This window comes from Trypanosoma brucei (assembly GCF_000002445.2).
Source record: "Trypanosoma brucei brucei TREU927 chromosome 11 chr11_scaffold01 genomic scaffold, whole genome shotgun sequence".
NCBI classification, from domain to species: Eukaryota; Euglenozoa; class Kinetoplastea; order Trypanosomatida; family Trypanosomatidae; genus Trypanosoma; species Trypanosoma brucei.
Window position 1 is genome coordinate 1666948 of NT_165288.1, and position 22392 is coordinate 1689339.

Genomic DNA, 22392 nt, shown 5'->3' on the forward strand with positions numbered 1-22392 from the left:
CAGTCCCTTCTCTACGTTATTTTTCACACAGCTAACACACCGCCGATGCGCCTGAAGAGGCACAAAAGAGTGCGCATAGACTAGGGTCGAAGGATTAAAAATTTCCGTCCTCTGTGGACACAATAAACATCTCGGAAGATGCTCCAAAAGAAATAAACAAATACAAAAAAATTAAGAAAAAAAAACAAGTGGTACTGTCTACTACGAACTCCTTGGTTCAACTTCAAACGGTTGCCTGCTCCTTCTTTGCACCATCATCAGCAGCCGTTTCGTTAGCGCCGGGATTTTCATTGTTCTCAGGTCCGTCAGCGCGCGTCATTTCTTCCGTTTCCTCATCAGATGCACCAGGGATGTGAAGCTCATCAGGACGGCGGTGTGCAACATACAATGCAATGCCAATGCCTACCACTGTAATACCGAGGCAAACCCATACGAGTGGGAATTCCTTTTCAGTGGCACCACCCGGAGCGGGATCTGGGGCGGCGGCACGCACCACCTCCATAACGAAGGCGATGGCAAAGACAAGTGCGACGGATTTCGAGAACATAACGAACTTTAAAATAGCTTGAGAGAAAAACTGCGCTAGAAGTATCCTGTCACAATAGAAGAATAGTGAAAATGAAAGAGAAAGAATCACGTCAACAGAAGCGTTATTAAGGGCACCCCAACATGAAAAAGGGAGCGAATCCGCCACCCTCAAAGCCCCCTTTCCCACCTCATATGAACGGAGAACGAAAAAAAAATTGAATAAAAAAATGAGGGGAGTTCAGTACAACAACAAAAGTAAATAAATGGCAAAAGATGACAGCATCCTTACGGTGTCTTCCCGTCCCCGTTTTGCTTCCTGCGTTTATTACGTATACGTTATTTTAGTCATACCCTTTCCCATTTTGCGCAGTAACTTATGCTTCCCTACCCGTCCACTAGCACAGTCCCTTCTCTACGTTATTTTTCACACAGCTAACACACCGCCGATGCGCCTGAAGAGGCACAAAAGAGTGCGCATAGACTAGGGTCGAAGGATTAAAAATTTCCGTCCTCTGTGGACACAATAAACATCTCGGAAGATGCTCCAAAAGAAATAAACAAATACAAAAAAATTAAGAAAAAAAAACAAGTGGTACTGTCTACTACGAACTCCTTGGTTCAACTTCAAACGGTTGCCTGCTCCTTCTTTGCACCATCATCAGCAGCCGTTTCGTTGGCGCCGGGATTTTCATTGTTCTCAGGTCCGTCAGCGCGCGTCATTTCTTCCGTTTCCTCATCAGATGCACCAGGGATGTGAAGCTCATCAGGACGGCGGTGTGCAACATACAATGCAATGCCAATGCCTACCACTGTAATACCGAGGCAAACCCATACGAGTGGGAATTCCTTTTCAGTGGCACCACCCGGAGCGGGATCTGGGGCGGCGGCACGCACCACCTCCATAACGAAGGCGATGGCAAAGACAAGTGCGACGGATTTCGAGAACATAACGAACTTTAAAATAGCTTGAGAGAAAAACTGCGCTAGAAGTATCCTGTCACAATAGAAGAATAGTGAAAATGAAAGAGTTTTGAAATAGAAACAACGCAACATCGTCCACGGGGTTCATAAATATAAATAAATTATTTTATCCAGTTTGAAAAGGGAAAAGGGGCTGAGGAAAATTTCTTTGTTATTGCCCATCCCACATATCTTGCCTGTGGCCCCGGAAAGTGACGATGCACTTTTTCGTCTGGACCATCATTGACTTCCGATATCTTTTGTAGCTTAATTTCCGTATATTCGATCAACTAGAAAGTAGGGATGTGGAACGGAAATCAGTTACCTAACTGCGACCGCCGCAGTCCTTGAGCAGCGAAACAATCGGCAGAGGAAACAGGCATCCGTCTACGAAACGAATTTACATTTACAGAAATACGAACACGTAGTGGAAGCACGTGTGCGAAGGAAGGACAAAATGAAGCATCAGACCCATATAAGCCCAATTACCACATTACGTTCCTTCCTTCTAACCCCCACACACAAAAGAAAAAAAAATCGTTCAGCTCACCTATCCTGCCTCACGGTGTGAGGACATGAAAGTAAGCGGAGACAACAAAGAAATAAACTCAAATGAAGTGATGAATTGGAAAAGTAGGTACTGAACGAAACATTATCCTCGGTCGAAATATAGGGAATCCCTGGTGATTTTACCCACACGCAAAAAAAAAACAAAACAAAACAAAAGAACACCGTCGGTGTATTCATATATGATGTCGTGATGAGTGTAATACTCACCGAAGGCACGATAGAACGGCCAACAAAAATGAAAATAACAGTGTCAAGAAAAATATATGTTTAAATATATATATATATCAGTAAAAATGAGCTACGCTGTGAAGACCATGGCACAACATGGTGCCATAAAGTCGGGTACATGCAACGCACACTTGTAACCCAATTGAAGAACACGATATTCTCAAACTCCTACTGATAAGATACTTGAACCATTAAAAAAGAGCCATGTATAATAGATCCTTTGAGGTCTCGAAGGGGGACCTGGCGAATTCCTTTTTTTAGGGCACGTAATGGCACAACATATTCACCCAGAAGGTTATTGCTTTTGGTATCCTCGTCATACACCTGCATGACAAGGGTGGACAGTTCCCACTCGTACACCTTCCAGCAGAACTCGTTGTTTAGGCGCTCACCCCGCCAGACAGGATGAAAGCCATTATTGTGAATGGGAGATGTGTTTCGTTGGCTTTTCTCCATGCCGGGGCCCTCAATCAAGGCGGCTACGCGAGAATCCACAATACTGCTACCGGATGCATTTTTCCGCCTGGGAAGACAGAAAGCTGATATAATTTCTATTGTGAGCAACCGTGACTGCCGTTTTGGCCCCCTTGCACGTGCAATGTCCACAGCAGTCGGTTTGAGAAGGTAGCCGCAGTTACCATTGTCGCTGAAGAACCCCCTATTTAGCCTAAGCTGGTATGACTTGTAATTCTGCCAATTGAGTGCAACTAGTTGGCACCCACAATTCCAAAACGTTTGAGGATGAAAGTTACTGCTACCGATGCGAGTTCCTGTGGGGTATATGCGACTCAAACACCGATTATTGATGGCAACAAACTCCTCCTGGTTAGAAGAGGCAATTTTCCCCGCTTTCCCTTCAGTAAAAGAGCTGCAGTGATATGGTTGACGCATTTCAAGATAACTTAGATCCTCAACACCCTTATAACCAATGGATTCGATTGAAATAAGACGAGATAGTTTCTCTGAAACCTTTGAAACCTTCTTTTTCTTTTCAGCACCCCTTGAATTCGTTTTTCCACCACCGCGACAACGCCGAGCAGTTTCAGGTGGTACGAAATTTTCCACCACACCATCGGCTTCCTCATCCTCATCGTCGTCATCATCAACCTGTACCCCATCGGTAGGTGTAGTAGCCCGTTTGCTCTTTAGCAGAATTTTTCCCTTTAGCGCTTCCGGCGAGAATGTGAAAGAAGTCTGTTCACCAGCACCCCAAGGACTGCAGAATAGCATATCTCCGAGCGTTTCACACAAAATTTCCGCCATTCGATCCTGTTGGCGGAGGCTAGTGTGAACCTCAAGCGACAAAATGACAGGGTATATTGAATTAACGAAAGCATACTTCTTGATCGTGCTAATACAGTCCCGGAACCAAAGCTTGGAAGTCCTTGTGTAACCATGATAAACTACAGGCTGACCCTTGCGACCATCCCAACAATCAAGTTCAACGCAGCGGCAGCCATCCAGTAGAACCCTCTTGTACATATCCGTGGAAGATTTGCTCAAGAGTTGATCACCCGTAAGGTAGGTATTGTGCGAGGAATTGATGAAATACTCACATATCGGGCGAGTCATATCGTGGTAAACACTAGACACCTTTCTGTTGTTCACAATGGAGTTAAAGCGCCTGTCGCTGAGAAATGATAAGAATGCGTCCAAATGTACAGGATGCTCTTCGGTACAGCCAACAGCGTCTAGAAATACGTGCAGCTCCTCACCATCGGCACCCTCTCCTTGAGTTTCCTTCAGGAAGGTAACAAACTCAGCCTTTGTCATCACGTCCCGATCGGGACCCACAATATTTCGCATTGCATATGTCAGTTCATTAAGTCTTGTCAGAGACATAAATGTCCCCTGCATCAACTTGTAGTTTGCCCTCCCCCCTGTAGCTTCCAGCTCGTCAATCATCTTTTGTGAGAGCCTTTCAGGGAAGCTCAAACCCTTCAAGATTTTCCTCAATTCACGAACGCATATGTCCCCGCTGTTGTCGTCGTCGTACTTTATCCATATCATCATGAACTTCGCGTGATTCACATCCCATTTTATGAGATTCAGCGGATTTGCAGCACAAAAGGAAGTAAACAACTCTGCCGCCCGTGGGTTTGCACTACTTGCGCATGCAAGGAACTCGACGGCATCCTCCCGGCTGCACTTCAAAAGGTCCGTGATGGCTCCCAGCAGAGAAGAAAAGAAGGGCTGAAGCTCGTGTGCCTCAACTGCCCCTGTCGAAAGATGCTCATCAACGAGGTTGCCGGTACGGTGGGAGTAACATGCGAGTTTCTCTTCTGAGAGCCCACGTGACGTACACCCTCCCATTCCGTTCGAATATGAACTAAACCCCGCTTACAGAAAGGGGCGTCTCAATCGCCTCAATTTCGTTTCGTTCAGTCTTTTTGGTCAGTGCAGGTTTCTTTCTTTTTTCGTTTGGCGTCCCCTCCTCTGCTTAGTGTGTGCCACCCTTGATATTACCCCCAGTATGTCTTGCCTACCACATTGGACGAGGGGGAAAAAGAGAGAGGAGCATGTTGGTGTAGTTATCGTTTGGAAACTCAAAACACCTCCACACGAGGAGAGCACAAGAACATTTGGAAACACTAATACTGTGCACATGCCCGCAAATATCTATGTCTCTATGCCTACATCGCCCATTACCTTACTGAGTGCGTTGGGCGCCCAGCACAGGCGAAAGAGTAAACTCCATATTACATGTATGTATGGAACCGGTTAGATGCGAGTTGTTCCGTTGGGTGTGGGTGCTCTTCTCAGCAGCATTTCACTCTCCGTTGCCTGACGAAGGGCCCGACTCATCTCTTCCAACTCTGCGCGCTGCTGCAAATGGACCTTGAGTTTCTTCGCCTCCCTTTCCCAGTGATTATGCTCATCTTCCGCGGCAATATACCGTTCACGCCCTTCAGCTATCGCTTGACGCAAACGTTCCTCCTCTTCCGCACTGTTCGATGCCGATAAGCTACTGTAGCGTCGTTTTTCTTCCCTGTACTTCATTTTGATCTCCTCCGCCTGCTCAGCCCAATAGCTTAATAGTGCCCGGACTTTGGCGTCCCTAATGACTATCCGGCGGACCAGCCGTTGTCTCTCCTGACAAATATTATAACGCGCCTCTTGGATCTGTTTGCTGAGTGCTGACAACTCCACACCCGTATCACGCACCTCTCTATGGCACTGTCGAAGCCGCTCGTACAGCAGTTCTCGGTACAGTGAATTTTCGTTAACATAGGCTTCCTTCCCCGAAAAGAGTTCCGCTACACATGAAGGGAATTTGGTCGGTGCGGGGCACTCCCGACTCTTAATCTCAACTAGTAAGGAAGAAAGCTCATTCACAAGGTTCACCATCGTAGTTTTATCTGCGCTATTTAAGCAATGGACCTCCTGTTCGCCTCCCTGGTAGTCCGACGTTTGCTCCTTCGGAACAAAGTGTGTAGCACCATGATAACGAATCGAATCCCGTTCCATGTCGTTAACACATTCTAGCAGCCGCCTGCAAGAAGCATCTCGCTGTATCAGCTGAAATTGAATACCCTCCAGGAGTTGAACAATGTTTAGCTCGTCACTACCATTTTCATCTTGGGGAAGTGCATCTCTCCCACTTAGAGGCGGAGGAACATACGGCGGCCGCTCAAACTTAACGCCTCGTGCCGATTGGAGAACAAAGAAATCACGGAGTAATTCCTCAGAGGGGCAACCAACATCGACTTCTTCCATTAGCGACGAGGGCAACAGTCCTCTAACTCCTTCTAAGGTCTTCCCGGTCCACCACCCGCTCGGGTGCTTTTCCATAACAAAAATGAGGTCGCCCTCGCGAAATCGCAAATAATGACGACCGGGACCCTCGTAGTCATCAAGTGCGCATGCAATAGACATTTGCACTCTGTTGGACCCCAACCCGACCCAGGTCTATTGTCCTTTGCACGTCCAAAGCATCGATAAGGTGACAATGGAAAGAAAAAAAAAGGGAGAAAACTTACGCGAAGCCGTATAAGGTAATGAGCGATGGCAAAAAAAAAACAAATTAATCACGACGCAACAGATTCCCCACACATCGACCCAAAGCATGCCCGCATGCCTCACCAAACAAAAAATGAATAACACACAGAGAAGCAACCTCCCTCCTTTTTTACACGAATAATTATGTCATGACTTCAAGCTGTACACGCGCGCGCCCGTAATGAAACAACATCGTATAACCTATAAGCATCTGCATAAAGAACTGACTTTTGGAAAAAAAAAGCACAGTTAATAGCCGTTTGCACGCACACACACATAAGTGAATTGTATGATAGTGGATGGCACGCGCATGCTGCAACAAAACGGACGTCGCCTGCATACATTAACTGGTAAAAAGAGAAATACTCACGGCGCTACAAAGTTACTAACAAGAGGAACAAAACAAGCACAGTCGTAGTCCCTTGATGATGGCACCCCGCACATTGACCCTACAATAAGCCATAGAGGTCGTGAAAAGATGCATGACGGAGGTCAAATACTTCCCTCAACATAACGAAGGGAGATGAGTCCTCGGGGAGGTAGCAAGAAAGTACAACGGAGTTTGGCCCCCGGTGCGTCTTCAATATTTCTTCCATTTTTTCCGTAAAGCGTTCCGACACGTTATACACGCAGGGCTCGCGAACTCTCGTCGAATAGTCTATATCCCCGATTTGTACGAGTTTCCGCTCTTGCATAACCGCAAGGTCAGACTTAATCGATGTCAGAGAGTTTGGGTCTCGAATTACAGACACTTGCATATTGACAGGTTTTGTTATCAAATGCCGGTAGAACTGTAGTGGGTTTGACAGAGGGGATGGCATCTGTTCATCGAACAGAAATGACATCCCGTGCTTCGTCGCAAACTCCACATAAAGTTTTTTATCCAGAGGCGATAAATGGGGAAAAAGGCAATTATTGGCAGCTACTGAACCGTACGGAACTGGGAGAACAACATCAGTTATCTTAAAGGTTCCCTTCTCCTCATCGTCTTTGGTCACTAAATGATAGTTGCCACAGTTGTTAGGCAATGAAGAGGAGTCACAACCTGAGACGCTATCAGCGGGACCCATACGGACTACATCCCCTTCAACGACATTTAAACCCTTGGACAACAGTCGCTGTGAGGCCATGGCGTTCCATACAAATTCGGCAGCGCTACGTCGCAGTGCCTCACGCATCGGAAGGGCGCTCCATAGCTCAGCGAGGTACGATGACTTCCCACATTCGGCGTCTGCGTGATATTTATGAAGGCCCCTCAATAACTGTACAATCCAGTTGGGTGAGCGCATGTGCTTAGCAGTGGTGGCCCATGTCTGTGCAATGCCAGGGACCGTACTGGGATCGGCGTTGAGATACTTCAGAAAGTGATCATAGTGCACACCGTTGCTTTCCGCGACGCAATGGAGCAGGGCCCCTATAGACTTCAGGTAGTCTCCCCTCGCAGCCAACACGGCCATGTCAAAGAACCGGTTTGTTCCAACACTAAACCTGTCTAACCAAAAATAATTAATAAATCCCCTTTCTGCCGTCTTCTTCAGCAAGGCCTTTATGGTGTCCTGGCTTCCTTCCACGCACCTCAAGAGAACACGGTGGTGGTGACCACGCGCCCCCTGTAACAAGGAATGCAGCTTATCAGTTGAAAAGTACTCCCGCGGTTCAAAAATCAGGGGATGCAGATTGTAATGTCGCGATGCATGTGACAAAATCTCCTTTGTTACTCCTAGGCAGACGCCGTGCTGGGTGATACAACCAAATGAACCTCCGGGTTGGTCCCGTAAGAAAACGCAGTCGGGTTGAAGCGAAAGCACATACCCGAGGCGGTTTTCCACACTATTTAGCGAATAAGAGTCACGATACAAGACGAAGCGCAGAACTGGAAGATCCCGCGGAAGTTTTCCCGTTAGTCGCACATATTCGCCATAGCTCTGTACACGTGGGGAAAAAGACTTGGACGGGTCGCTAAATGGTGTCCTGGCATCGTCTTCAATGAGAAGGGTCTTCTGCCTGGATATTTTGCGCCACTTCCCTTTTACAACTTTTGACAGCGCAGCCACGTCCCCGACGGCATCAACTTCATTTACCTGAAGGTCGCTTGGTTGTGCTTTTACCACAGCTACAGGAAGTTGGTCATTTTTCGCCAGCGGCTGACAAATGTCTCTAATTCGCAACAGAAGACCTGAATGTTTCTCTTCATCGCTAAGATCGCGGCCACAACGCCATTCGCTTGGAGACGAAACGAGCCCTGACGTTGGTCTACTGAGCGCCCACCGCACGATAGGGCCCCTTGAACTTACCTTCATGAACCTCTGTCGCACATTTTTCAAATTAATTCGCGACAAAACCGGAAGAAGAGCAACACGGGAGGACGAACTGGTAGGTCACGGACACAAAGGCTCAGAACAAAATGTGCACGCAGTAAGCGGCAGGTGTTCGAGAAGGGGGGAAATGGAGAGAATTATAGGACGATCACGAAACATGTGAGAATTTTTTAAAAAAAAAGTCACTCATAAACTAACTGAGCATTGACCACGATACTTTCTTGCCATCGACAAATTTTTGCACCGTTCCGTCCGCCCCGTCGACAGCATATGAGGCGTCCATATTATCCTTCCATGGATTGTACGGATTATCAATAAAGGACTTGTACATGTCGCTTTCAGCTTCCTCCGTACGAGCGGCCGCCTCCATTTGGATTGTTTTTAGTGAAGGCACGCAATCACCAAGAGCTTCGGAATCAAGATAACCATATTCGGGCAACTGATTGCGAATGTGTGGCGGTAGTATCTGCAACTTGTGCTCGTAGAGCTCGTCCTCTAACTGCATTAGCGCCCCTTCAGTAATGACCAGCCTGTCGTGTTTCATTGCATCGTAGGCATTGAATCGATTAATAGGAATAGGATTCTTCGCTCCCTTGGGGCCTTTCATTCGCTGCTTGGCCGCCGTTTTGTTGTAATCATACTGCTCATCACATAGAACGGTGGGGCGAACAATCTTGTTCCTCCCGTTAAAGAAGCTTCCAAAGAAAAAGGCTCTGTCAAACTCACTACTGGGTGTAATGCGGGAACCCCCGTCCATGAAAAGTACCCCACCACCCGTATGTCGCACGTCCCATGACATATTACGGCACAGTTCCAAGTAACACTCTTGCGTAGGCTCCTCCAACGTGAGACGGTCCACGACCTGTAATCTCCCTTGCAACATCTTTAGCGTGAGCATCATACGATTGCTTTTGCTCCATGTTTTGACATCCATCGTGGGCATCAGCATGTTCCATGGCTTTGAGGGTTTGGTACGACCACCCCATGTGTACAAGTGATTTTTTCGGTTACCCACGCGGGGCATTCCCATACCTGTGTTGGGCCAGTTCTTTTTGGCCTTTCGCCATATCTCCCGTGTTTCATAGTCCCACTTGCTCGCAAAATTCTGACAGCGAACCATCCAATACGTGAGATTTTTACTCAGCTCCTCTACCTCAGGATACATACCAAAAATAAAAGGATCTAACTCACGCGTGTATATGACTTCATTCTTCAAGTTAAACACCGGTGCTATGATACGCTCCTTCATCGTGCCGTATGTGTAGACAATTGGCTTCGTTGTACTAAAGTGGGGAAGCTCAGGAAGCGGCGCTGTAAAGTATGGATGAGAGCGCTGAGGGGAAGGAATATACGGCGATATGACAGGCCGAGTGATGGTATTGTGTGGGTGGTGCAAAGGAAGGGGATGCGCCCCGGGCAACACATGTTGTGGTCCTTGGTACAAAAAGTCTCCCTCATCACGCGGGGCGATATCATGAACACCAGACGTGCGCCAGTCGTATCTGGGGCTAAAAATGCTAGAGTGCCGCTTTCCAAATGTCGCCAAAACTACGGAGAAAGAGACGCGGCGCATAGCATAAAGCCTGCTGCTCAGTTAGATATCAGTAGATTTCCGGCGATGGTCCCCTCCCCTCTTCCTAATCCCTCACACACTGTTTTCAACTAAAGCCGTCCCTCAGAGTTGACAAGGAGGGAAATGCCCGCCAAGAAATGAAAAGATGAGAGAAAGATAGAAGTGGGCAACGTGTTTGTGCTGCGTGGTGAGTGACAGTGTGAGCAAGGAAGAGCACGGCAACCGTGGAACGAAAGTTAAATCTACAAATGGAGTTCGCAAATACTTGTGTGTATCCCTACAGAGTGAAGGTCACTCACTAATTCCTGTTGATGAGAAGCGCATCCAAGTCGCCCCTACTTCTTCCTTGTTGTCATTGCACTCTTTACCACTTCCGTACGTCACCTTCTCCCCTTCTCTTCTTGTTTAATAAAGCCTCTTTTCCCTCGGCACAAAGTCACAGGTCACTCGATTACTCAATTTCGGGAACCGATGGCAGTTATACGAGCTCCCTTTTTTCAAGCAATTCCCTTAGTTGTTGGTTCTCCACTCGCAAGCGTTTGATTTCACTGCGCGCCTCTTGCAACTGTTGCCTGAGCAATGTATTCGCTTCATCGAGCACGGTGTATCGCTCTAATGAGATCTTACTAGCATTGTCTAGAAGACTGATCTGCAGCTCCGCCGCCCCCAACCGGTCACGGAGAGCAGTGGCATCGGCAGGTGACCCACCCTCACAGGCATCAACGGGTTCAGTTGCCACGATTGCCTTCCCCACCTTCGCAGCATGACGACAAGAAAATGAAGAGGAACTAGTGATGAAATTTGGAAATAGCGAAACCGCACGCGGGAGGGGTAATCGAGGGTTCCTAAGCGCCAACACGACTCCCGTATCCTCCACAGCGCAGCGTTCCGATAAAGTGCTGAGGTGGCGAAGGGTTGCGCAGGGAGCGCTAAGGGAGCGGTTTATCACAAGCACCTGATCGGCACCGCGCATGCAGATCCGGAGAAAAGAATTATCTAGTGAGCGGATACAAACCAGAGACACAGGGGGAAAAAAAAAGAAGATAAGAAAGAGGAGAGTTATGTGTGTACAAGACGATCATCAACTACAGGTGTAATAACAGCACAGTTGTCATTTTCGTCGTTACAACACTATTCTTCCGAATTTGGAGAGCTAATCTAACTATTCTACATCCCCAACTCTATTTCGCCACCCCGCCGTTGACATAGCAAGTGTAGGGATTTATATATAAAAAATAAACACGTTAAGTTAGGTTCAGTCAAAAGAAAAAAACAGAAAATTAGTACTTCCCATATCTCCTGTAGGTCGTTGCTCGCGTAAGATGAGGGCGGTGGTACGCAAAGTCGCCATAACGATTTGATAACTCCGCGAACCAGCTAACGTCTATTGATTCACTCAGAGGTGGAATGATATTATCTGCCCTTTGCTGTATCTGGTACCATGTTCCAAAAGCTCCACAATCCTCTAGCAGCAGATCCTCATAGGAAGGAATATAATCTAAACAAGGCGATGAAGAGCAGCTGAAAGGGTGGTCGCACCACTCCACAGAAGCAGCCGCCCCTGGCGTATCAGCCACTTTCAAATCGACAGAACACGCCTTTCCGCCTACAACTCTTACTTCATGAACCTCTTGTGGTTCTGTACGAGGTACCGATACCCCTGCATTCGCAGAGCGACTCCGTTCAATCGGTGAAACGTTGGGAAACAACGGTGGAAGATGAGTTGGTGTAACAGTTATCTCACCGCTTGTGTCGTCCTCTTCCTCTCCTTCCCCACGTCGAGAGGACTCCGATATGGTTGTTGCACAGCACTGGTAATACCGCTCCACTTGAGGAGGAGGAGTGCCTGGAGATGTCATTTCAGATATTTCCATAGTTAGATATGAGTAGTCCACACATTCGCCTTTAGAAGAGTTTATCTCTTTGGAAGTATCCGCACGCAGTCGGGAAACAGGACTCGCGGCAGATAAAGATTCACCAAACCCTCTGAAGCTTTCAGGACTGCCAAGAGATTGCAAGCACTCACTAAATGGGGGAAGATTCACTCGTCCCTGATATTTAAAGGGGTTACGCGGTGACACATCAAACATACCTAAAAATATATATAAATAGTCTACTAAGTAAAGGTAAATATTAGTATTTCAGGAGGGGGAAAGGGACAAATAACACAGGTAGAGTAATATTTTTGACAAGAACACGATCACATAAAAATTTAAAAGGCTGACTCAACAGGTGTATCGTCAGCGACAAAATAAGACGCGGTTGAGTCTGCTTCTTCCTTGACCTCTTTTGCCGTTCCTTCAAGCGTTCTGTCAGGGTTAAAGTGAGTTCTCCCTCATTAATCCCAGTCGGCGGCCCGGAACGCATCAGCAGAAGCAGGTTTCTGTGCATTGCCCTCCTTAACGGGTGTACACCGCCCGTAGCTGCCTGCATTTAATCCTCAGTCTCGCCCACACATTCAGAGAATTTTACACCCCAACCTAATTATTACACACACACACACACACACGCATCAGACTAAAAGTCAGGCCAATCACATTCCAACGAGCAATAAATACATGCCAGCAGTCTAAAAGTGTCTCCTACCATGATGGACTTGTACTAACTATGCAAAACCCAAACACAAACAAAGGTGAAGAAAAATGGAGAAAGATATTGCATGGATGGCCGGTGTCTGTACTACACACATTGCATTTCCAATTGGGGTAAAGAAACGAACATATAAGGAGGATGGGTTTATGTTACACAGCAAAACTATCGTATCGGAAGGCAACCAGTCAAACAACCTCAGAGGATGGGAATCCAACAACGAAGTGTGGGGACCATATGACAGAATGAATATACACAAGAAAAACAACAACAACAACAACAAATATTATCAGAGCATAGTGCATCCCGATTTCTTTTTCCTATTTGCAATGCCGGGCGACTCCTCCTCATGCTCGTCTACCAGATCCACTGAAGGTAACTCCAGTTGGTGAACCTCATCGCGGACCTCTGAAATGGTCGCTGCAGGGGGGAAAATAACATTAGGACTTCGACATTCCAACCATGACTCCTCTCCACGGATGCTTCGCACTAAAGTCTCGAATACGGCCGCTGCCATGGAATGATCCTTTGCTGTAACCTCCAGCAGCGGATACATAAATTGTGCGGCAAACTTGCTTGCCTCTTCACTACTCACCGCACGGTGCTTCACCTCATCTACTTTATTACCGACAAGAACGCAGGGTATTGATGGAGACCCCCTCGCGCGACAAAGTTGCGTGTGAATCGCCTTGATATGGGAGAAGCTTTCAGCGTCTATCACGCTGTACACGAGAATAACGCCATGACATTTCCGTATATATTTGTAACGCATTCCACCGAATACATCCTGCCCGGAAGTGTCGACTATTGTAAGCACGGTAGGTTGTGCATCCACCTCTACTGCCTTTTGGTACACGTCCTCAATCGTGGCTTCATACTTCACAACGAAGCGGTTTCGAACGTACTGAATGATGAGGGAACTCTTTCCAACACCGCCGTCACCCAAAACGACGAGGTTAATATTCCTCATCCCTGTTTTCACTGGAGAAACTTGAGGGAAAATAAAAAAAGAAGGGGTAAAGAATGATAAGAATGATTAATAATAATAATAATAAAGAAACACTTCAATGAACATAATTTCCTTTCATTTCCTGCCGATTCCTTTAGGGTGGACGGCCACGCTCAAACAGTGCCACTGCCCTCGCCTGCTCTTGCTGCTACAAAACACTTCACACACAGAGAGAAAAAAAAAATGCATTTAGATTCTGCGTTTTCGTCAGTGTGCGTGCGCGTGCGTGTCTGTAAGCATAATAGTGGGTCAATAAATTGAAAATAAAGAAAACAAATAAATAAACACTTTTTCTTAAGAATGAAAAAAAAAAGACGCGGAAACAAACATATCGATGACAAAAGGTAACACAAGTCAACTGCAAACAGGCAGCGACATAAAACGGAGGAAAAAAAAAAGAAAGGAAGAAAAGGCTTCACATAATATAACCATAGATGCACACATAATTTTCACAAAACAGATTCTGTTCTCCGTCCATTTTTTTGGCAGGTGTGACTCACATCTGAACTAAAAGAAAATAAAAAGAAACCAACGCTCACTCACCGCAACCAAGCACATATGTATGCATACAGGCAAATATAAACCTTTAAGGCAGAAATGATGCCGAGGTGCAAGCCAAGTTAACAGGCGCGACGACGGAGAGAACAAAAAAAATGGAAAAAAGGCTTCAAAAAAAAAAAAGTAATAAAAAGAAAGATAATATTTATTCACGCTTTCATTCATTCACCCACACACTAACTCATGGAGGTATTTATGAAAAAGACACCAAACAACAGAAGAAAATAAATACGAAGAAACCCATGGGACTAAAACTTTAACGAAAAAAAAAAAGACAAAGATATGGAAATACAGAGAAAGATGTGCCTTCTAAGTTAATAAATGAACCCACCCCTCTTTTTGATTCGCAGGAAAAAATATACTGCCAAGGGGAGAGCCAACACATTGACAATAGCACACACAACAAGAGGAATCCACACGCACACAGTCCCCACACATTCACGAACATCCCACAACCCCTGTTTTTTGCTGTAATGATCGTAAATGGGGCCGAAGAGGCCGACGTTGAAAATTATCGGTGAGACAATTCCTGCGGTGAACAAAACGGCGTAATGCTTACCGCAGCTTGTTGGAGCAAACAAACTTTTAATTACAAGAATTGTACTTCCCCAAGACACACCAGTCGCAAGACCAATGATAAAAAAAGGGAGGAACAACGCACTCTTCGGAATAAAAATAAACAAAGGCAAACCAATAATATTCAGAACAGGAGCTCCGCAAAGAAATATAGATATGGGTATCTTACGGCTGACAAGCATGGGGTGAATCGAACCCACAATCACACGGCCAACGGCACTGGCCACGCCGTAAATGGAGACGTATGCCACATTGACCGTTGAAGAGTAGTTATCAAAGTTAAGTGCTTTGTAAATCTGCGTGCTGTTTGTTGAAACCAAAGTTGCCGAGCTCCATGCCGCAAGGCACGAGTACCACATAACCCACATCTCACGCCTGAGAATGTTTGTGAGCAGCGAGTCGCCGTTCAACTTTATTCCCTGCAACTCCGCAACAACTTCGCTGTTATTCACGGTTCGCTCGTGGTTGCTCCTTTCCGCAGCCCTTCGCCCCTCTTCGTTAGGGTTCAAAAGGTTATCCCCATTTTGCGGTTCGGTGGGCTCTCGTTCATTCAGTCCATTTGTATCATCTTTTGAAACGCCTCTGCCACGCCCAATCCCCTCTGCATCAGGTGCATTTACGTCACAACGTCTCGCTGTTTCATTATCCACAGCTTCAGTGGGTGCCCGCTGTGAATTACAATTATTTTGTCCGGGCACTGTAGTGGTCATCTCGTCCACCAAATGGGAACTCCACGATGAGTTCGCAGACCGAGAGTGGTACCCACCCACATTATTGGAGTAGCTCGGCGTTGCAAGGATCATAAACAAGAAGCTCACGCACAAAATAATTGTGGTGATTCCTATAATATGACGATCAGAAACAGATATTTCACGGTAATTCTCTACCATTGTCACGATGAAGGTGTACATGATGGCAACGAAGAGAATCCCGGTCCCTACGTTGAACGGAACTTTGAATAGCGAAGATTCGCCACCTCCGCTCGCAACAACACCCTTGTCAGGGATGCTCAATCCCAAGCATTGCGTCTTCTCGGTTGGCAAACGAACGAACAGTGTTCCAAGTACGCCAACAGTAAACGAGTACAACACCAAAAAAAGGAAGAAGGGCCATATACCGTCGAAGTGAATCTCAAAGAAGGCAATGTAAATTTGAACGATAAGGGAGCTTCCAAGACCCATAAACGTTTTCTGTACAAGAATCACGCGTCCCTGATAGCATATAAATGCATCCAGATTAGTTAGGAGACTCCCCGTCTCATAAAAGCTGGCTGAAAACTGTGAAATGGCGTAGAAGAGACTCATTACCCAAAGACTGGTCCCCATCAAAGGATCCTCAGGTTTGAGAAAAATTAGCATCATACCAAGCCACCCTACCACATTCAGCACCGTTCCCACCATGAGGGTTACCTTTGGACCCTTTGCGTCGTACAAGAATCCTGTCGGTAGCGAAAAGTAGCTAAAAATGACACCGATGGTGGACAGAACATTCACCTGAGATTGGTTAAACATAAATGCACCACCCTTCATGAATGGGGTAAATATACCAAAGCAAAAGCAAGCCCCATTGTTGAGACAGATCAATATGCTAACAAAAAACTGAAGAAACCAGCGTCGTTCCAACGTGCATCCAAGCGCATACGTGCGCTCTCCAGCTTGCTCCAAATGCATTGGACTTCAGAAGGAAAACAAAAACAAAACACTCCCTATTGATGTTCCCTCAATCTAAACGAAAGGAGGAATGAAAACAAAAAAATGGAAAAAGAAACGTTTATATATTTTTATCACTACTACTAAACCTCTTAATGATACTATCAATATTACTAACTACACATATAGAGAGAGAAAAGAAAAGAATCATGTGTGCTGTGTTGCGCAGCAATGGGCAAAAGGGGGAAAAGTAGCACTTTACAGTGACACTAAATCAACAGTAAAAAAAAATAATAATAGAAATGAGGAAGTAAAATCATAATAATGCAGATAATGATAATAAAAAGCGTGCTTTTCGTACGCCACCGGTGGAGCGCAGTCTGTTCTACGATGCAGAAGAAAAGAGAAACATTTGGCATACGTCCATATATGCATATATATATATATATATATGTAATATGTTCCACCGATGCTCGTGTAATCGCACCAGTGAGGTGTGCGTGAACGAGCCAAAAGAAAAAAAAGGACCTGTGTCTCTCCCCGTCCCACTTCACTTTCCTCAAAAAGGCTTTTTACATATCTAAAGTTTGACCACATGAAAATTACATCCGCTGCTGAATGGTGATGAAACCAGGGGAAAAGATCCCTGTAACATCACTTACTCACTCACTCGACGGTATGGTGGAGTGGCAAGCGGTGGGTACTGGCAGGAATAAATGTGTTGATTCGTGACGGCCCGAGTAACACCACAGGCAGCTTGGGAACTTCTGGAGGCTTTTGTGGTAACTTATCCTCTTCCTCTTCCTCCTGCTCCTCCCGTGGTTCCGCGGTTTCAGCCCTGACCTCAACATCAACGGATCCCGTTTCAAATGCCACGCAAAGCGATGCCCTCATCGGCCCTGGTGGTTGGGTACCAAGGAGCTCGACGTCCGCCCTGATGGTTAACCCAGGTGCTAAGAACTGGTGCCGGTAGTTAACGTGTATCATCTTCTTGAAGCTGGGACAGAAGGTGATCCGGTGACGACACGGGTAAGTGGACGTATTCGTGAGGATAAGGGGGAGTACGTAGCGGTAGCCAGGTTCCACTAGCCCAAAATCAAGCACTGTTGGTGTGACAGAGAGCGTTGGCACAGAGATTCGCTCCTGAGGTGGCATTTCCTTTATTAATCTAGTGTGCATGAATGGCACACCGTTGGGTCTGATTGAGTCTGCTCCCTCAGTCGGGTGGTTGTCGTCGGCGTGCACCTCCAACTGCTTCGCTGCCTCACTATAGGCAGCCACCTCACCGGAGCGAGCAGAAGAAGCCGCTGAACAGCCGTTTATTCCGCGTGCATCGGGGACCCCGTTCTCTGCAGCAACGATGATGCCAGAGGAAGCCCAGTAATTGAACCTCCCCTTATGGGTTTTAATGTCGCCACGACAGAGGCTAGAGCGTTGACTCTCCGGCTCGCACACGCTGTGGTCACGTAGTTGTTCAAGGGGACCAGTATCATCACAGTGCGCGAGAGTTGATGCTTCAGACGGAGGCAGAGTTCGTATTGTTTCCTCCCACACCTTCTCCTCACATAATGCCAAACGCTCATGGCACAGCAACTCCGCCACTGTAGACATTCGGAACGGAACATCAGGTTGGGACGCGGCTACATGCAGGACATCCCTTTCGCGCTCCTCCTTCTGAAAAAAGGAACAATGTAAACAAGGAATGAGTAGAAAGTCCGAAATGGACCTCGGAAATGGTGTGCCCGCCCCACGAGCCGTCGACCCCTCTTTCGGTGGTTGAAGGAAGAGCACACGCTCTTTGATGGTTTTATCACCGAGGGCCGCACACGCGAGTGGGCGAAGGTACGCTAAATCAATGTATGCTTTTAGCCGGTGCGTGAGCAGCTTGGATAACCACAAGTTTCCAAAGAACAAAACGTTGTCGTTGATACAGTGTTCGCTATTCCGCCACACCACAGCGCGCAAAACATCTTTGGTGCGACCAACACCAGAGGGAACTAACTTGTCGATTTCGTTTTCCGCGTAACTCCTGTAACTTGACGTCGTCGTCCTCGCCAACGGCGACTTTCGACGAACCAGCATCTCGCCGAGGGGACAAGGTATATTCTGCTCAGCCACCCAACGGGGCGTTTCCATATCTGACTCGGGCAAAGTTTCGTTGAAGAACTGTAAGAATGTTTCACTGATAATTTCTGGGAGTTTAAAGACCTCTTCCCTTGATTCCCCGCAGCGCCCGAGGGTTGAAACACAATACTCGGTATCTTTGGAATGCCCAACGAGCCCGCCAAAGGCACAATCAATGGTATAGTTGTCTCCACCAGGCATCGGTTTTACGTGTAGCCTGTGGCTTTTCCAGTCTAGAAGTGCCTCGCTTCCACTACGGTGGTGGAGGACACGTAGAGTGTGTCCAATGATATCCATAACAGCCTCCACATGGTCGTATGTGAAACCCACTTTACTCTCCGACGGTGTTACACAAATGTCTGGAAACCCGGAGATGCGCCAAACAAACTTCTCACCATCCCGCGTGCATGAAAAACCAGCACTATGAAGAAGCCTGTCAAGCCGCCCGTTTGGCCATAAGGTCACCTGCAAACCATCTTGACGGACCAGCACCTGTTTGCCTGTGGGTACATCAACCGTAGAGGCTACCTTGTACATCCCCAAGTCCACAATTTCACCAGAAGGCATAACCACGGTACGCTTTCCGGACACCTCCACGCGCACTAACGTGCCACCAGGGTCCATCGTCACGTAGTTGCCAAAGACGTCAAGGGATAGGCGGTACCCTACCAACTCTGGGCAGTACACAACCGCGCAACCATCCGCAAGCACTTCGATAGCTTCGATATAGTTAACCTTGACGGTACGCACCTTGTCAGTGTCCCAAATATCAACAACTAAATTTGCTATGGTGGTGTGGAGGACCCCCTGCACCACGCTAAAACGTAAGTACTTCCCGCCCACGCTAAAAGTTCCCGCTGTTCCATTTTTCAGCAAAAGAGTTGTCATCGCAGCCGGGGGTCTCCTCCCCCGTATAACGGGAACCGGAACTCTTGAAATAAATTCCTCTTCCAGGGTGCTTAGCGGCGGAACAAAAACCTTCTCCTTAGAGTTCTTTGGTGGCTTGATACTCTCAAGCATGTCCCTGTGCGCCTTCGCATCGTCCTTCGCCGCTTTTACGGCTAAATCATATTTCATCTGCGATACGGCATCGGAGTTGTCCGCAACGACTTCGAAAAAGAACTGCACCACATCGACTATAATGAAGTAGCAGCGCAGACCACAGGGTATCACTGCGGGAACTTCCTCTAGTGGTTGGGCATCTTCGGTGAGGAAGCCGAACAACAAACCACCAGGATCACTTACACAGCAATCAACATGTCGAGTATTGGCCACCGTCCGGCGCACCTCAATAGCGCAACCATCTTCCGTGAACATCCATTGCACCTCCTGCGACACGCAGCATGCACCTTGGCTTGACACTAGAAGTTCCTGATGTACTTTTGACTCGTTCTTGTCACCACTGATCCGGTGCATAATGTCCTCGTATACACAGCGGCGCCGCAATGCCGTCTCAGCAATATCAACAACGTCCACAGACGGAACCTCCTCTTCCTCCACAGATTTCTTTCTATCCTTTGACCTCTTTCCTTTCCTAGGCTTATCTAATTTGCTCCTTTCGGTGGCACTGGAGTGACCATGATCTTCAGCTCCATCGTCTTCGTCTTCCTCCTCTTCCTCTTCTTCCTCTTCCTCTTCCTGCTCCTCCTCATCACTGGATTCCTCCGCATCACTGTCAGGAGGAGGCGGATGATAATACAGCTCTTCAGTTGAACAGTGAGCCCGTAAGTCTACATACTCAGAAAAGGTAGTGCCTCCACGAAAAGCATACACACAGCTTTCAGTGCGACATGTCCGGTCTCCACGATAGAAAATCTCTAAGTTGTACTCCCCAATCTTCAAGCGTGAAGACCTCCAGCTTGCAGACCTATTAGCCCTTAGAAACTGCCGTATATCACTTTGCTTTGCAGAGGTCACGACACCCACAGCGATCACTTCCGAAACCAACTGCTTCGCCCGTTCCGCGTCAACTGAAAAAGATTTCTGCAAGGTATTGACAATGACCTCCCGGACGTCCGATTCCAAGCCTTCTGTCGACTCCACTTCTTCAAAGATGTTAAATCCGACATTGGTGGGGAGCGTTTCCATCGAACTCACCGAAGTTGTCTGCGTCTCAAAGGTAGTCTTGGAGGTAGTCCTCGTGTTGACGGGAATTTTATAGCTCCTGAGGCGGTTTTGGAAGGCTGCATGGGCCCCATGTGTGACAGCGCTAAACATATACCTGACAAACGAGGCAGCCTCCTCCTTGTTTCGAAGCATCGCGAGCTCTTCTCTCTTTGTAAGAGGGATGAATGGACTCAAAAGTTCAGGGGACATCATCGTCGAGGTGAATTCCACCTGCTTAAGGCAGGCGGCACGAAACGCCTTCCAGTCGATTGTACCCACTCTCTGTTTTCCAAACATTGCCTTGTAAACTTCACGATGAGCGGTGACGTCTTCCATGCTCTTTGGAATATCATCAAAAAGAGGGATCATCTCCGCTGTGGAGGAATGCGACGTTTGTGGGGCGCTCAGCTTCTTCCTGGAAGTGCTAGGCCTCCTCCTATCCTTTTCGACTGGCTGGGCGGCAGTTGCCGTTGGACGAGGGTATTTGAGGGCGATGTAGGTAGGCACGTTTGCCTCCACTCGGGAACGCTTCCACTCAGAGTAAGAATTAAACTGGTCTTCAAGCCTCATGATGGCATCAATGAGTTCACCAAAGACGGCGCTCTCGGAGTCTTTTAATTTATACGTGACGGGTGGCTCCACACCACCATCGGCCGGGGCAGCAGTTGGTACAACGGCCGCGGGGACCGCTCCCCCAACGACCTCAGTAGGCACCTGAAACGAGTGTATGCATATGTTTTTCAAGCAAGGATCAGGTTGCTTGGTTTGCATAATGTAGTTCCTAAGCTCGGTAGCCAATGGAAGTTTCGCCTGATTCGCTGCATTATCTTTTCCGTGCTTGCTAAGTTGCCTTGTATCGCGCCTCGCTCTGCCTTTTGCCGAGTGAGATGGCTGAAGTGGAGCGTCGTCACCCACTGAACCACTCAGAGGAACCCGACTAGATATTGAAATAACCGCATGGAGACAAACTCCTGCAGCCTTCAGTGTCAATACTTCTTCAATGGAGTGGGGGCAAGTGCGAAGAAAAACGAACAGAGACTCATGATGGTTCCCCTCGTCGCTAGACGCCCCGTCAGCAGCCTCTGCCTCCTCCATCTCCTGCTCAGCAGCGGCAATAGCCTCTTCCTTGCTGAGGCCATCCTCAATATAAAGTGCCGCAATTGCGTCCCTTTCAGCCTCCCGCGCCTTTAATTCGGCACGGCGCTTTACCTCCCTCTCCACAGCAAAGCGTACGTAGTCATCATAAAGAAGAGCATCCACTGACTTCACGTTTTCAGCATTCTGCTTTCTACGATCACCTGGTGTATTCCGTTGCTTCGAGGAGGAGGCGATGGTTGCTGCAGAGGCAGTAGCAGTGTCAAGAACGTAGAGACACTTGGCGAAAACAGGGTCTCGCATAATGGCTTCATTGAGTCTCGGGACGCAAACGTTTTTTGGAGTCTCCACGGATATGGCAAACACTAAGGGATTGAAACGCTTCAGTGCCTCTGCTTGTAGTTCTGGGTCAACGGGTGCAGAGGCCACGGGGGCCGAAGTGTTGGCCGTCGGCACTGAAGGCATAATCGACAGCCAACCACGAGAAGCCAGGAAGACGTTTTCACGCTA

General features: G+C 47.5%; 11 protein-coding genes across 11 annotated transcripts, besides 8 other annotated features; all 11 read right to left on the bottom strand.

Moving 5' to 3' along the window:
• Positions 1-223: 223 nt before the first annotated feature.
• Positions 224-547, bottom strand: Tb11.02.3760 (hypothetical protein, conserved; the record flags this gene model as incomplete). Its single annotated transcript, XM_823577.1, has 1 exon — positions 224-547. The coding sequence occupies one exon, from the start codon at positions 545-547 to the stop codon at positions 224-226; it is 324 nt and encodes a 107-aa protein (XP_828670.1).
• A 605-nt stretch (positions 548-1152) lies between these two features.
• On the bottom strand, positions 1153-1581 carry Tb11.02.3770 (hypothetical protein, conserved; the record flags this gene model as incomplete). The annotated part of the gene is made up of 1 exon (XM_823578.1): positions 1153-1581. One exon carries the CDS (start codon positions 1579-1581, stop codon positions 1153-1155), a length of 429 nt encoding a protein of 142 aa, XP_828671.1.
• A 14-nt stretch (positions 1582-1595) lies between these two features.
• Positions 1596-1619: a sequence feature (AT_rich).
• Positions 1620-2190: 571 nt separating this feature from the next.
• Positions 2191-2214: a microsatellite.
• A 99-nt stretch (positions 2215-2313) lies between these two features.
• Positions 2314-2343: a sequence feature (AT_rich).
• Positions 2344-2454: 111 nt separating this feature from the next.
• On the bottom strand, positions 2455-4599 carry Tb11.02.3780 (phosphoinositide-specific phospholipase C, putative; the record flags this gene model as incomplete). Its single annotated transcript, XM_823579.1, has 1 exon — positions 2455-4599. The coding sequence occupies one exon, from the start codon at positions 4597-4599 to the stop codon at positions 2455-2457; it is 2145 nt and encodes a 714-aa protein (XP_828672.1).
• Positions 4600-5007: 408 nt separating this feature from the next.
• Positions 5008-6078, bottom strand: Tb11.02.3790 (hypothetical protein, conserved; the record flags this gene model as incomplete). Its single annotated transcript, XM_823580.1, has 1 exon — positions 5008-6078. The coding sequence occupies one exon, from the start codon at positions 6076-6078 to the stop codon at positions 5008-5010; it is 1071 nt and encodes a 356-aa protein (XP_828673.1).
• A 656-nt stretch (positions 6079-6734) lies between these two features.
• Tb11.02.3800 (hypothetical protein, conserved) lies at positions 6735-8585 on the bottom strand (the record flags this gene model as incomplete). Its single annotated transcript, XM_823581.1, has 1 exon — positions 6735-8585. The coding sequence occupies one exon, from the start codon at positions 8583-8585 to the stop codon at positions 6735-6737; it is 1851 nt and encodes a 616-aa protein (XP_828674.1).
• Positions 8586-8796: 211 nt separating this feature from the next.
• Tb11.02.3810 (hypothetical protein, conserved) lies at positions 8797-9852 on the bottom strand (the record flags this gene model as incomplete). Its single annotated transcript, XM_823582.1, has 1 exon — positions 8797-9852. One exon carries the CDS (start codon positions 9850-9852, stop codon positions 8797-8799), a length of 1056 nt encoding a protein of 351 aa, XP_828675.1.
• An 802-nt stretch (positions 9853-10654) lies between these two features.
• On the bottom strand, positions 10655-11149 carry Tb11.02.3830 (hypothetical protein, conserved; the record flags this gene model as incomplete). Its single annotated transcript, XM_823583.1, has 1 exon — positions 10655-11149. One exon carries the CDS (start codon positions 11147-11149, stop codon positions 10655-10657), a length of 495 nt encoding a protein of 164 aa, XP_828676.1.
• Positions 11150-11456: 307 nt separating this feature from the next.
• Positions 11457-12266, bottom strand: Tb11.02.3840 (hypothetical protein, conserved; the record flags this gene model as incomplete). Its single annotated transcript, XM_823584.1, has 1 exon — positions 11457-12266. The coding sequence occupies one exon, from the start codon at positions 12264-12266 to the stop codon at positions 11457-11459; it is 810 nt and encodes a 269-aa protein (XP_828677.1).
• A 399-nt stretch (positions 12267-12665) lies between these two features.
• Positions 12666-12688: a microsatellite.
• A 332-nt stretch (positions 12689-13020) lies between these two features.
• Positions 13021-13048: a microsatellite.
• Positions 13049-13054: 6 nt separating this feature from the next.
• Tb11.02.3850 (GTP-binding protein) lies at positions 13055-13735 on the bottom strand (the record flags this gene model as incomplete). The annotated part of the gene is made up of 1 exon (XM_823585.1): positions 13055-13735. The coding sequence occupies one exon, from the start codon at positions 13733-13735 to the stop codon at positions 13055-13057; it is 681 nt and encodes a 226-aa protein (XP_828678.1).
• Positions 13736-13800: 65 nt separating this feature from the next.
• Positions 13801-13821: a sequence feature (AT_rich).
• An 825-nt stretch (positions 13822-14646) lies between these two features.
• Positions 14647-16578, bottom strand: Tb11.02.3860 (hypothetical protein, conserved; the record flags this gene model as incomplete). Its single annotated transcript, XM_823586.1, has 1 exon — positions 14647-16578. One exon carries the CDS (start codon positions 16576-16578, stop codon positions 14647-14649), a length of 1932 nt encoding a protein of 643 aa, XP_828679.1.
• Positions 16579-16982: 404 nt separating this feature from the next.
• Positions 16983-17013: a microsatellite.
• A 210-nt stretch (positions 17014-17223) lies between these two features.
• Positions 17224-22347, bottom strand: Tb11.02.3880 (hypothetical protein, conserved; the record flags this gene model as incomplete). Its single annotated transcript, XM_823587.1, has 1 exon — positions 17224-22347. One exon carries the CDS (start codon positions 22345-22347, stop codon positions 17224-17226), a length of 5124 nt encoding a protein of 1707 aa, XP_828680.1.
• Positions 20285-20331: a microsatellite.
• Positions 22348-22392: the final 45 nt, after the last annotated feature.